Below are 13,852 nucleotides of genomic sequence, written 5' to 3'. Positions count from 1 at the left end.
GGCAGGGACCCTCGGCGCCTCCCTCCTTCGCCTGCCCGGAGCCGGCCGCCGGGGGGGGGGGGGGGGGGGGGGGGGGGGGGGGCCTGGCGGTGACGGCGGCGCCTGGCAGCGGGGGATTTGGCCGCGCCGGCCCCGCAGCCGCCCCTCCCGCGCCCCCTCGGGGCCGCGGCCGCACGGGGAGCGCGCCAGGATCCCTCGGGGCCGCGCAGCCGCTTCCCGGCATGCCCCGCTCGCAGGGGCGCCCGCGGCCGGCGCCGGACTTTGCCATCGGCGTGGCCGCCGCGGGATGCGCCCGGAGCCGCAGCCGGAGGTGGGTGGCCTCGCCGGGCCGGGCGGCCGCACGGGGGGCTCCGGGCGGGCCGCTGCGAGCTCAGCCCGGGTGGAGCGGGGCGCCCGGGGGCGGCGGCGAGGAGGAGAGGCAGGCGCCGGCCGCCGCCTCGGGGGCGGGGCGGGGAGGGGAGGGGAGGCCGCCGCCGCCGCCGCCGCCTCTTTGTTCCTGCCGCGGGGCCCGGCGCGCGCCCGCGAGTGGGGAAGGAAAGTTGGCGCCGCGCGCCGCCGGGCGGGGTCCCTGCCTCCGGGGTGCTGGTGAGTGCTCTGCACAGTCGGGCACGGGGAAGCAGGTAGGTCTTGGGTCTGTTTTATCCTTACTGAGTTTAGAACCAAATAGAGGGAAAGGGAGAAAGTAAGGGGGAGCGAGACCTGCACGAGTTAGACGGAGACAGGAAAGCTCCCTCTGAAATGCACAGAGAAGAACACACAGAGAGAAAAACACGCAAAGAAACACTCACACGGACGAATCGCAGAGAAAGACTGCGAACACTTGGAGAAAGCCCACACACACTCAGAGAAACACGCTGAGAATGCACAGGAGAGGAAACCAAGTGGGTGCCTTGCAGGCTGGCGGCGGGAGGTGGGGGAAGGAGGGAAACGCTGAGAATGGGAGAGAACAGGGGAGGAGGGGATGTGTGAAGAGGAAAACAGACAGAAATGAGAGAAGGAGGAAAGAAAAGGGGCGAAAGGAGGGATAGTAGAGAGAAACGCACATCTAGAGAAACTGAGGCAGACTCAGAATAGCCTCCACACACAATCAGAGATACAGAGATGAAAGAGACAGACTCCAGCCTTCTGTCCCGTGTGGCCAAGTGAGCTCCAGCTGGGAGAGCGGTTCTGTGAGACCTCTGAGAAAGGCCTCCTTGGCACTTTAAGCTAGCCCAGTCCTCACCTTGTCTACCTGGCAGACGCTTACTCATCCTTGAAAACCCAGCTGAAGCATCACCAGGCTTGTGAAGACGGCTTTTCAGAAAGTGTCATGTAAACAGTTATTCTCTTTTTTATGGACTTCTGCACATACAAAGGCACGTGGAGTTGAGATGGTTTGTCTACCTGTCTACCTCTCCCACCACTCCTTAAGATTGGGATCTGTGTCTTATTTATCTTCAGTCTCAAGAATCCATCCCAGTGTTTAGTGCATAGTAGATGATCAATAAACACTTATTGAATGATGACCAAGAGCATTTGGCCCTTCTAAGACACAGAGCAGAGAATTAAGTGCAGATAGAGGAGATGCACCACTTGGGGTCAGAGGGACTCCTAAGTAAGAGCACCCTTTTTGCAGATGGAGAAATTAAAGGCCAGAAAGGGGAGGAGACTTGCTCAAAATATGAGGCTGCAATGAAATAACACTGGATAGGTATTTTCTCTGAGATGCCATTGTTTCTGTGGCCTATAAGTTTAAGATAGGTGTGAAAGAGGCTCCTGAGGGAAAACAGGCAGTAGGCAATGAACACTTTAAGGCCATTTGTAAGTTTCCAACACTGAGACTAACAATAGAAACCCTTTTCAGAGTTTTTACAATCTTTCCTCAGGAAAAGGAGGGTGAATGGCCATATCAGTTCCTGCTTCCTGACTACATAAACTTGGAAAAACTCCTTAACCTCCCTGAACTTCAGTTTTCTCAACTGTAAAATGGGGATACTAATGCCTACCTCCTAGGCTTGTTGGTAGAGTTAACACATACAAGTGCCTGGTAGAGAGAGTAGATCCTCAGTAAATACACTCACACCCTTCCCCTTCTTTAGTGGGCGATTTTTCATGCACGTTTTTTGTAGATGTGGAAACTATGCTAGTTAAAGTGTTTCCATTTGTCCAAGGTTTAAAAGGCCATCCTGGTCCAAGTGAGGTGCAAACTCTTTTAATAAAGGAAAAGGCAGATTTGGGGCATGGCATAAAATGGACCTCTCTTCAGGTCCTCGGGTCTGTTGGGAACCTAACTCCTGCAGCCGTGCCCCCCCATTTGCCACTTCCGGCAGGTAAGACTCAGCTGCCCCACTCTCTGGTTCTTATTCTTTACCAGGTCTGCTCTGACCTTGTGTTCTCTTAAGCTTTAGCCCACGTGGAGGATGTGAGCGGGACTGAGTTAGGAGCCACCTGGAAGCATGGAGACCGTGGTGATTGTTGCCATTGGCGTGCTGGCCACCATCTTTCTGGCTTCGTTTGCAGCCTTGGTGGTGGTTTGCAGACAGCGCTACTGCCGGCCCCGAGACCTGCTGCAGCGCTATGATTCCAAGTGAGTGGGCCCATTGAAGGGAAGGAGGAGAGATGGGATCTAACAAAAGAAATGAGAGGAACAGAAGTAGTGTGGTGGTGGGCGATTCTAGCTCAGCTTTTTGTCCCTAAAATGGTACCTGCAGGCTGTCCATTCCAATAAAGACCTCAGAGCTTAAGAATATTCCTTAAGCCCCCAAACATCCTGAGCCACCTCTTTCTCTGTTTACTCAGCCAATAAGAAAGTCACTAAACTTATTTACCTAGCTCAAAGGCACAGCCATCTATCTAAAACTGGCCAGCTCACTTGGCAGTCGGACAAGCCAAATCTCTTTTCAACCAAACCAATGGAAACAAATCAAAAGCCCACACTCCAGCCACATATCTAAGCACCAAACATTTGGTTTTGTGAAATCTCAGCATAGGACTCTCTCTGTCTTTGCACAGCAGATTTCTTCATGATACATTTTATGTGAAATATATTTTGTAAGCAAGATCCTATTTTCAGTTTAGGGATATTAATTGATAGATCCCTAAGGGACTGTGGCAACTAACCCTCAGTTTCTCTTACCTCTCTATCTTACTCCTATCAGTGTCTCTGTCAAGTGGTTAGTAACTTGTAAAATGCCCTTTTATATGACTCAGGATATATTTATATGACTCAGAATATTTATTCAATAGCTCTGCTATTGAAAAGAATGCAATGATGTCTCATTTTTTTAAAAGAACCCTATTGTAAAGTAGGAGGTGTTTTTACTTCTCCCACTTCTCCAGCATGACTAGGAGAAGACGGGGTTATGGGGGTGGACCAGGGCAGTTCCTAAGAGTGATTCTGTAGATCAAGGTAGAGGGTACAGGTAGGTTCAGGTTGTAGGAACTAAAACCTCTTCGTAAAAGGTAGACTTGAAGGGAAAGTAAGTTACAAAAGGATATTATTTTGTCCTGAAGGAGCAGCTCTGCCTACTGTGTCTTTGTAATCATATAGTTATAGCCCTGCTCTTTCTCTTGGTGGCCTGTCTTGTTCTCTTTAACTTCTCCTTTGTGTAGTGCCCTGGCCTGCCTCCTTGACTCACTGTCTAGCCATGTGCCCTGTCCTCAGCTGCGGTCCCACTAGGGTTAGGTTTGGATCCAGGACAAGTGATCTCTGCTGCAACTTATCAACTCTCTTCATCTTTTGGGGTTACATGGGCCTCAGTGAGGAGGGATCAGCAGCAGTCCCCCATCGGGAAACCGCTTAACAGGGGCTTTCCTTCCAGGCCCATCGTGGACCTCATTGGTGCCATGGAGACCCAGTCTGAGCCCTCTGAGTTAGAACTGGACGATGTTGTCATCACCAACCCTCACATCGAGGCCATTCTGGAGAACGAAGACTGGATTGAAGATGCCTCGTAAGGCCTAGGGGACTGTTTACTTTCCTACAGCACCCTGGGGATGGCACACAGGGCTTCTGGGTGACTTTTCCTGGCTTCCTTTGCCACAGCCCTCCGTGGGGTATCCCAGGAGCACCCTGTCACTTGCTGCTCTTCCCCTGCGATCAGTGTGGAGGAAATCAGAATGTGACATGTGATAGTGTTTGTGTTTGTCCTCTTGCTCCCCCGTTTTGTAGACCTGAACACTGAGGCCCTAGAGATGTGTAGCAAGGATTGTTATAAAGTCACCCTGGTGTGCTTGGATTATCCTTGGGGTGCCATGAATTTGACACTCAGACTCCAGGCATGAAGCCTTTGTCTTCAGTGTCCCTCTACATTTAGGGAAGTGCGTGCCACTTCATTCCCTTATTCATTTAGCTGTCCACTCACTGGGCACATGTTCCTGGGGTGTTATGAGCAGGGCACTGGGCCAGGCACTACAGACAGTAAAATTCTGTCTCCCCCACTATATTACTAAAGACAGTATCATAGAAACTCAGAAAGTAGGTGCCTTTGGATTTAAGTTTTAAAAGATGAGAAGGAACTCAGGCTGAGTTTCAGGAGAAGGATGCACTGAGCAGGGGGACAGCCTGTCAGAAGGACAGAGTTATAAGAAAGCATGGCTTGACAGGCGGAGAGTAAGCTAGCTGGAAGAGCAGGTGGGTGTGGAGAAGGGAAGGGAAGGGAGTTGCTTCCTCATGGAGCTCACAGTCTTGTTCATTTTAACACCAGGTGTGATTGCTCTCAGGTGGTGTCCAGCTGTGCCCACTGCTTCACAGTAGATGAGGAGAGAGGTGGTAGCTGGAGGGAGGGGGGTCTCCCTAGGCAAGCACTGACAACTTCTTCTTGTCTCCCCAGGGGCCTCATGTCCCACTGCATTGCCATCTTGAAGGTAATACTCTCTGATTTCCCTGTGAGGTAAAGTGGAGTCACCAAAGTACCCTGTGCATAGACAGAGTTCAAAGGAGCCTTAGGAAGTGCACCAAACCCTCCTAGGAAGCCTTTCTTTAACCTGACACTTGAAATTTCTACTGTTTACTTCCATTCCTGTCTAATGGTCTGTTTTACTTGGGGCTCTCAAGGCTGTTGCAAAGGCTTTATTTCATCTGGTCTTCTTAATACAATGACCTGGGAAAGACAGCCTAGGTAGTCAGTAGCCCCACTTTCTTCACTGACTGTGGAGACAGCTGCATGTGTCTGAGACCGTGTAGCTGCCAAGGGGACACGGGGCTTGCCAGCTTCCCCCGGAACACTTTCTGTCATTAACAGAGAGCTCAGGCCTGGACAGCAAGTTGAGTTCTGTATTTGAACTTCTCCCATTACTAGACAGTCTTCACTGGTTCCTCTTTGGCTGTGACATGTGTCAACCACATGGAACAATCAGTGTTAAAAAATCCAAACCATGGCAGATTTTTTTCTTCAAATGCCTGAAATCTTTGGAAAATTGTATCTAATTGCATATTGGGTAATTTCTATGGTTTCAGCATTTGTTTTTCAATTCTTGCCTGATAACATCCTACCTAATAGGATAATAATAATAATAATACTGAAATATTTGGCCAATTACAAATATCATCAGTTTATTTCAGTATCCTCGGAAAATACACATTTATCTTTTTGCCTAGTAGTTATTCAAGATTTCAAAAGAGAGAGCTGTCTTTTCTTGAGTGTTATTCAGTATAAGATATTAAAAAGTCCTTTATCCCACCTTTTCTTTGGCTGTCTCTCTTGGGGGACAAACAAATTGCTAGTAGGAAATTGTTTTCTCAGAGTCCAGGCTTATTATTTAATTCCAAGAAGGTCTTTGGCTACATAAATATGGCTATAGACATAGATACGGTTATAGGCATAAGCAGGTATAATGACTAGAGCAATAATGCTATTTTACATTTTTCTTCTCCCAACCAGGATGTGTTTGGGGACTGAATTTCGTCCCCTGCCCTCTCCTATTAGAGAGGGAGGTAGATGGCACCTGTAGTGGGAGGTGAATCACCCAGCAGGGCTCTTATTGGATTGGAATCAGTGGTCCATTTTGGGGACTTCAAGTCAAAGGAGAGGGCTTCTGACCCTCTACTTGGGATGTCAGTACCCCTTTGCCTGGTCACCAGACCTTGAGTTCCTGTGGTGGGAGCTGGGGGGAGGGGACTGGGCTCATTCCTGGGTGGGCTCTTGGGCTTCTTTCTGCTATTTTCCAGCCCCAAGTACAAGGCAGGCAACGGAGCTCCTTTGCCAGCATAGGGCATATGCAGGTGCTGCCATGGGTGGTGTGGAAAGAACTGTGGGGGTGGCCACACTGTTGGTGGATGATGGAAAAGGCCATGTGTCCAGTCTTGCCTTTTCCCTGCTCTTTCTAAGTTCCTTTCATCATCATCTTGACAAACACGCTAATATATTACACTCTACTACAGTACCCTGAAATAGTGCCATGAATAGAGAATGGGCTTAAGGGAACAGTTGCCCTCTGTCCAGCCCTGTTTCTGAGGTGATCTACTGGAGACATTTATCCTTTTAGAAGTCTAAACCATGAAGTGAAGGAATAGAAAGAGAAAGTAGGTTTTTCCCCTAAGCAAGAAGGTGAAATTAGAGCACATGATTTTTCTTAGACAGATTATTTCAGCTTAGACTCCTCTGAGCCCAAACCCTGCCCTTGACCTGAGGTTCCTCCCCTCCCTGCTCTCCCAGCCATGTTCTTGGCTTTTGCCTCTTCCCACCCCATTTCCTCTCATCTCTGAGTACTTTCCACTTTAATTTGGCCACTAGGTTAGGGGGCAGCCCATGTTGCACCCAAGTGGGGCCGTGTTTGTCTTTGTGGGGGCAGCAGAAGCCTTAGGGGAGCCAGGTCAACCCTCGTCACCTCTCTCCTCTCTGCTGCATTAGATTTGTCACACTCTGACAGAAAAACTCGTTGCCATGACAATGGGCTCAGGGGCCAAGATGAAGACTTCAGCCAGTGTCAGTGATATCATTGTGGTGGCCAAGCGGATCAGCCCCAGGTGAGCCGTCAGGGGCCTTGAGGTCCCTACACTTCACAGGGGGAGAGAGGGCTGAAGGTGAGGTGGCCGGCAGACAGGCAGGGCCAGGCTCTCCCTAAGAAACAGTACATGGGCAATGTCGGTTATTTGTGTCCCAAACATTTACAGAGCCACCAGGAGGGTTTTGATACTGAGACTTCCAACTCAGTGGTCTCCATGATCCCCACCTCCAGCATGTGCCCGTCTGATAGGCTTTTTAGGAAGCTCCAGCATATGACTAGTCCTGACCAGTCAGTTCTGCAGTTCCCACAGTGGCTGCTCCTCATTCTCAGCCACATGCCAGCGGGGGCTGCTTTCCTTCCCTTGTCACTCCCTCCTTCTGGGCTCTGCTGGAGCCAGTGAGCGCTTTTCCTGCTGTTGCCCACACCCCAGTCCCCAGTGGCCCCCTGGCCGTGCCCTTGTTCCATATCAGTATTGGGGGCTATTTGGGGCACCTGCTCCTTCTGTCACCCACTGCCTCATCCACGCTCCGTACAGCAGCCTCAGGATGGGGTGGGAGGTGAAGCCATACAGCATACAGACCTCCCAAATTCCAAGCTGGCTACAGAATCCCATGTGGGAGGCAACCAGCAGGATTGCAAGTCAACAGCTACACCCCCTCATGTGGGCTCAATTTTGTGGAGAAAAATAAAGCCCTTTTCTTAGAGCAAAGGGCCCTGCTAAGTTTGTGCTGCCATCTGGTGGCCGGTATGCAAATGTGCTTGAGCCTGGAGTTGCCAGTTCCAGGATGTTTTCTTTATCAGCAACCTGGCCCCTCTGCTGGGAGGGTGCCTCCTATTCCTGTGGAACCGTCGCACCCCCTGTGAGTTCCAGGGGCTCTTGCTTTCCTTGTTGCTGTGGCATCAGGTAATCACGAGGATCCAGTCCTTTCCCTGACTCAGAGTTAACCAAATAAAAAGACCAGTTTCGGGTGAGCCAACACATGTGAAGTTCTCCAAGCAAAAACTTGAACTCTGTCCAGGGAGCCCAGTGAGTCAAGAAGTGGGAGAGAGATAATCCAGGGGAGGGACTCAGCCCAGAACAGCTCTTGGCTTTCTCTGGAGTTGCCAGGGGTGGGTGTAGCTACATGGTTTGTGTCAGAAGGTCAGCCTCTGTCCTTAAGACCCCCAAGCCCAGGCTCTGGGCAAGCTCCGGACACTCCTTCTGGTCACCCATGATTTTTAGATTCTGTGTATCGCTCATATCTGCCGGACCCTTCATCATGCTTTTTGTCACTTGTAAGAGCCACCCCAGGGCGCCAGACAGATTTCTGTGATATGGGTTATAAGCCAGCATTTTCAGGAGGGGTCAGGTAGAAGAATGACATTGAGATTTCTGAGGGTGAGTGAGGCCTGGGTGAGCAGGATTAGCAGTGGTGCTGGTGTGAGGGTGGACCTGCCTTGGCGCTTACTGGTCCATCCTACAGAGCACTTTGGATTGCTTCTAGAATGTTCCTGCCATAATTCCATCAGGGTCTTTGTTTTGTATTTTGTCCTCACACTTCTTTCTCCATCTCGTCATTTTTTGTCCCCATTTTTCTTCCTGCTCCATTTATTCCACATAATGCATTGATGGCATGTTAGTTTTAGGGAGAGTGGCCTCAGCTCCAGGCACTCTCGAGAAGGTGCTGTCTAAGATAGGCGCTGGGGGTGACCGTGCCTCCACATTCCTCACCAGCTCCTCAGCCCTGACTAAGAATGTTTGAAGCATCTTTTTTTCCAAGTGCTTTTAGAAATCAAACAGCACATTTTTGTCTTTCCTTCCTGACTATTGAGTGGTTCATGAGCAAAGATTTGGAGCAAAATCTTGTACCACACAAATCAGAATGAATTGTAGTTCCTTTCTGAACTTGATTAAAAAAAAATTAACCATGAACTGTACCGTGTAGTTAAAGAAATCCAGTGGAACAGTTTGAACACAAATTAAACTTGTGGCTTTTTTCTTTTAGTGTTCTATGTAACTGCCTTTAGCCATGTCTTTATTTTTTTCTGAATACAAAGGTAGTAAATGCTTGTAAAAGTTAAAACAGTGCAGAAATAGATTATCTGGAAAGTGAAATGCCCACTAATTGCACCCCCTCCCTATTTCAGGAGGTAACCGCCATTAAATGGTGAGTGTTACTCCAGATATTTTTCCCCCTGCATCTCACAGCTTTTGTTTATTTATTTTTAAGCAAACAGGATCGATCAAGCTTTATTTATTGTTTGGCAATTTGCCTTTTTAAATTAGTAGTAATCTTGAACACCATTCTGTGTGTGTGACCTCATTCTTTTTTAAGCCATTGGAACTGAAAGAAAATCAGAAAACAAAATATTTTCTAAACCGAACCTGAAGTCTTTCTGTTTAAGTCTCTGTCCAAGAATGCAGAAGCAGTTCACCACTAAAGATTGGGGCTGGAATATCAAAAGAGAAGAACTGGAATAAAGAAAGATAGAAAGGAAGGAAGGGAAAAAAGGAGATAAGGAAAGTGAAACACTGAAAACCTTTTGCCTCCTCTCAGAGTGGACGATGTTGTGAAGTCAATGTACCCTCCATTGGACCCAAAACTCCTGGATGCACGGTGAGAGGGGTGGGCTGCTCACTCATCTTTGCAAGCTGGAGGTTCACCATTTTGTCATATTTGTGAGGCTGGCTGATGGCTTTTTTTAGAGAAGGCTGTTTTGCTGGCAGTGGGTCATGGTACTTCAGCTTTGGTTTCTCTGCCTTACTCCCACTGCTGCGCGGCTTTGTCCAGGGTCGCTAATCTGTAATATAGTCCCAAACACTTCATGCACACTCATTATGTAAAAGGTTTTCTATAGTGAATCTTTCAGTACTGAAAAAAACTCCTCCTCAATTTGGTTTTTAATTAAATTTTTTTAGAGTTGGGTTAAACAGTCCTAGGGCTTATTGATTTGTAGTCAGTGAGGGATGCTCAGGGTGGGGGTATGTATATCCTGTCTTTAAGTGGGCAGCAGTTGGGGAACGTGCTCATGCAATTGATCAGATCTGAACTGTTCCACAAACACTCTTCTGGGAGATGTTAACAGGTATGCTGCAGAAAATGGGTTCCACAGTCTTAAATAAGTTTGTGAGATACACTATCATATCTTCCCCTTGGAGCTTTATCAGGTACATCAAAGGCTCTGAGACAGGCTTCAGTTAACCTTGTTTAACTCAGCCATCCCCAAATTTTATTTGAGCATGGAGCCATCTTTAAATTACATACCTACCAACCTTCTAGGGAAGGGTCTCCAGTTAGGGGAACACTAGTCTACAGTCTATCCATTTGGGCTTTTGTGCAAAGTCCCTCATTTCCTAGAGAACCTGATCCTGTTGTTTTTTCCTAGGACAACTGCTCTGCTCCTGTCTGTCAGTCATCTGGTGCTGGTGACCAGGAATGCCTGCCACCTGACTGGGGGCCTGGATTGGGTTGACCAGTCACTGTCGGCTGCTGAGGAGCACTTGGAAGTCCTTCGAGAAGCAGCCCTTGCTTCTGAGCCAGATAAAGGCCTCCCAGGCCCTGAAGGCTTCCTGCAGGAGCAATCAGCCATTTAGTGCCTGCAGGCCAGCAGCTAGCCATGAGGCCAGCCTGCAGCCATCCCTGGGTGTCTCAGCTGAGCCTTCCACTTTCTCTTGTAGAGTTAGTTGTTCTCCACAGCTCAGGAGTCCAGGTGTATGTGCACAGGAAAGCAGGGGAGCCCTGTCAGTTGTTGCCTCTGTTGTAATTGCAAATGGTGGCTGGTGAGTGGCAGTCTAATACCACAGTTAGGGGAGAGGCCATTCACCATCTGTACAGCAGAGTGTTGAAAACTGGTGGAACTCAGCTTTATTTAGCTCACCTAGTGTTTTCAAGAAAATCAAGCCACTATCTAAGAATCAAGAGGTATCACATTAAAATCAGAATTTCTGGCTTCTCTTGAACAATCAGAAGGTGTGGCAGATCCAGTCTGCATTTTCAGAAGAGGACAATCAATTGGAACTAAGTAGGGGCTGCCTCTTTTGGCAAGACTGGTACTCTCTCACCTGGCCTATTTCATTTATTTGTATTATCTGTCCAGTCCCTGAGGCATCTGAATCTCCCCTGCCCTTTATAGGTTTGGTTTTGAAGCTGAGCTCTACAAAGTTGATTATTTCCTTTTTATTATTATGCCTGCAATTTTTCCTAGCTACCACTAGGTGGATAGTAAATTTATACTTATGTTTCCCTCAAGTGTGTGGTTATTGAGTCACATTCATATACATGGTGTATGGTGGGACATATTTGTATGAGAATTGAGGATAGAAGGAGAGAGCTTAAGAATCCTGAGGATGCCTTGTGCGTATGTCTCAAAATGAGATTATTTAAAGACCCCTCAGAGTCCAGGCAGAAGGGAAGATACCACCGTAAAGTAGTTTCCACATCAGCAAGGATATCACGAAGGACTGTTCCCCCTTCTTTTGATAATACTTTTGCAAATATTGGAAGATGGGCACTTTTATGACTCGAGACCTTAGTGGGACCTAGAATCACAATTACATAATCCAGATATGCATCCCAATTGCATAATTTCCATCATAAGCACATAGAAAAGCCTGAAGTGCTTTGCTTCTTCCCAGGTTCTCATGGCCAAACCCACGCTGGGGAGAGGGGCCTGGCATGGGGGCCACCCTGGTTCATATCCTATGGCATTAAGCATGTTTGGAGCTGCATATCCATTCCCATTTCATTTTTTCGATCCTAACTCAAGTCAGCAAATCTCAGCCTGATTCTAGGGAACAGAAACCCATATTCCCAAATCCAAGATTGGGGCCTTGTTTTTCTGTCCATTGGGTGCATTTCATTCACACCTGGAACAGAGGCTGCTGCACCTGGAGAGATAGAGTCAGGAGAGGGAAGCTGGAGCTCAACTCGTGGACTGAAGGATGGATTCCAGGTGGGTTCTAGAGGACACATTATTGGATTGTCCTCTCCCATCAACCCCAAATACATGTTATATAGTTAATTTTTCTGTCCTGTTGGCAAGCCATGAATGGGAAATGTCTACAGTCGCTTTGACTTTTCTATTTGAGGTCTCTGCAATAGACAGCCACAGTCCTCTTAGTTTTGTCATTTTCCCTCGCTTTCAAAACCTGCTTCCGTAACCAGACTAGAAACCAATTCATGCTCAGGTTGCAATGGCCGCCACAGTTGTAAATGTCCCCTGCATTTTAACCTGCACCAGAGCCCTAAATCAAAGAGAAGCAGTTCTGAATTGGCATCTCAAATACCCTCCAGCAGGTGTGGGGATCGGGAGTGGAGAGGTTTCCCAGTGCCCCTGAAGTGGCACCCAGTGTCAGTTACCTTCTCTGAGCCCTGGCAAGTCCTGGTATGTCCACTTCCCAGCACCCTGAGATTCTGCCCTTTCAGTATGAAGAGAGGTTGCTGAGGACCTTTGAAGTGCTGCTACCCTGCAGGACTACTGATTCTACTGCCGGGTAGTTCTTCTTTCATCTGCAGTGCTGGACGATTAAGAAGGTGGATAAAGTTGGTGTTGGTGGCTGATGGTTGAGGTGGAAGTGCTGGCTTTAGGGAAGGGGCAATCCCACTCCTCTAGGCTTTTTGAGAGTTGGCTGAAGTTACCTCCTCCCTCAGGAGGGGCTGTTTGGTGAGCAAGAGGGATCCTAGGACTGTCTCTGTGCCAGGTGTAGTTTCCCAGGGGATCCTAGTTCATTAGTGTCTATGTACATGGTGGTAGATCCTTCCTTCCCTCCAATGCTGGAGTAGGAGCATCAGACTCAAATTCTAATGAAGAAGGAATTACTCAGGGACAGGAATTCAGTGTGAAAAGAGCAAGATATTTGAAGTCAGACAGAATTAAGTTTAAATTTGGGCTCAGTCACTTACTGTGTGAGCTCAGACAAATGACTTAACCTCTCTGGTCCTTAGTCTCATTTGTAAAATCAAGGCAACTGTCATTGGGTTGGTATGCCAATCTAAAAAATGGTGCATATGAAATGCCCTATTGTGTGCCTACTTCTGATTGGCTAATGTTAACCTTTCTTTCCCCCCAACCCCCCCATGCCCTGATGCAGCTGATCCACATGGTATCACCTCATTTACTATGGCTTTGTCCATGCAGGGGCTTCTGTTCATGGGTTCTGGAACTGAGTGGCCAAGAATCTGGAATTACTGCAGTAAAGAGAGTTGTTCAGCCTTGTCCCTGCCCGACCTCAAGTCTGTTCACGGCTTGAAGACATTCAAAGCTCTCAGCCTATTATCAATGTTCAAAAGTTGATTGTGCAAGCTCACATTCTTCCAGCTTGTGAAATCTCTGAGAGGGAACACGTGTTCTTGGCATCCAGCTAACCCCGGTGCCCACCCTGACCTGCCTTATTTCTGGAGTACCTTCTCTTCAGAGACTCTGTGTGCCCACGTGAGCCTGACCTTTAAAAAATGGCTTACAGTTCCAAGGCCTTGTTTTATGACTTTGGAAGTTTGGGGAAGGTGTCAGATGAAGAATTTCCATCCATTTTCCCCCTTTCTTCCTTCCGAGCTCCTCCCTTCCTCCCACAAATGTGTACTGAGTACTTCCTCTGGGGGAGGTGTGGTGCTAGATGCTGGGGTTCTGCAGCAAAAGGAGCACGAGGGACAAATGAGTAGCCAGTTGAACCAGGCTGCCGTCAGTGCTGTGATGGAGCAGGCCACTGGAGGATGGGGCTGTGGGGGCACAGAGCGGGGAGAGGGCCGGGGTGCTGGGTAAGTGGAGATAAGGAAGAAACCAGGGAGGAGCTGATGCTGGAGGGGAGACTTGACAAAGAGGCCTAGAGAGGTATTCTGGGCTGACTGGACAACATGGCACAGGCCAGGGCCAAGAGAGCGTGGCTCACTTGGGAAGTGCAGGTGACTGGGGAGGGCTGGAGTATGGCATGTAAGTGGGGAGGTTGCAC

At 48.5% G+C, this 13,852-nt stretch overlaps 1 protein-coding gene across 2 annotated transcripts; it reads left to right on the top strand.

The window, feature by feature from the left end:
- Positions 1 to 219: 219 nt before the first annotated feature.
- Positions 220 to 11,156, top strand: TMEM98 (transmembrane protein 98). Of its 2 annotated transcripts, none has more exons than XM_063112438.1 (7): positions 220 to 310; positions 2,382 to 2,566; positions 3,801 to 3,932; positions 4,812 to 4,845; positions 6,831 to 6,946; positions 9,465 to 9,524; positions 10,294 to 11,156. In XM_063112438.1, exons 2-7 carry the CDS (start codon positions 2,436 to 2,438, stop codon positions 10,499 to 10,501), a joined length of 681 nt encoding a protein of 226 aa, XP_062968508.1. In that variant the 5' UTR covers positions 220 to 310; positions 2,382 to 2,435; the 3' UTR covers positions 10,502 to 11,156. The 2 variants fall into 2 exon arrangements, with proteins under 2 accessions (XP_062968508.1, XP_062968507.1); XM_063112437.1 differs by lacking the exon at positions 220 to 310 and adding an exon at positions 534 to 620.
- Positions 11,157 to 13,852: the final 2,696 nt, after the last annotated feature.

The sequence above is a fragment of the Cynocephalus volans genome, chromosome 10, assembly GCF_027409185.1.
Source record: "Cynocephalus volans isolate mCynVol1 chromosome 10, mCynVol1.pri, whole genome shotgun sequence".
NCBI classification, from domain to species: Eukaryota; Metazoa; Chordata; class Mammalia; order Dermoptera; family Cynocephalidae; genus Cynocephalus; species Cynocephalus volans.
This window is presented reverse-complemented; position numbering and strand designations above follow the sequence as displayed.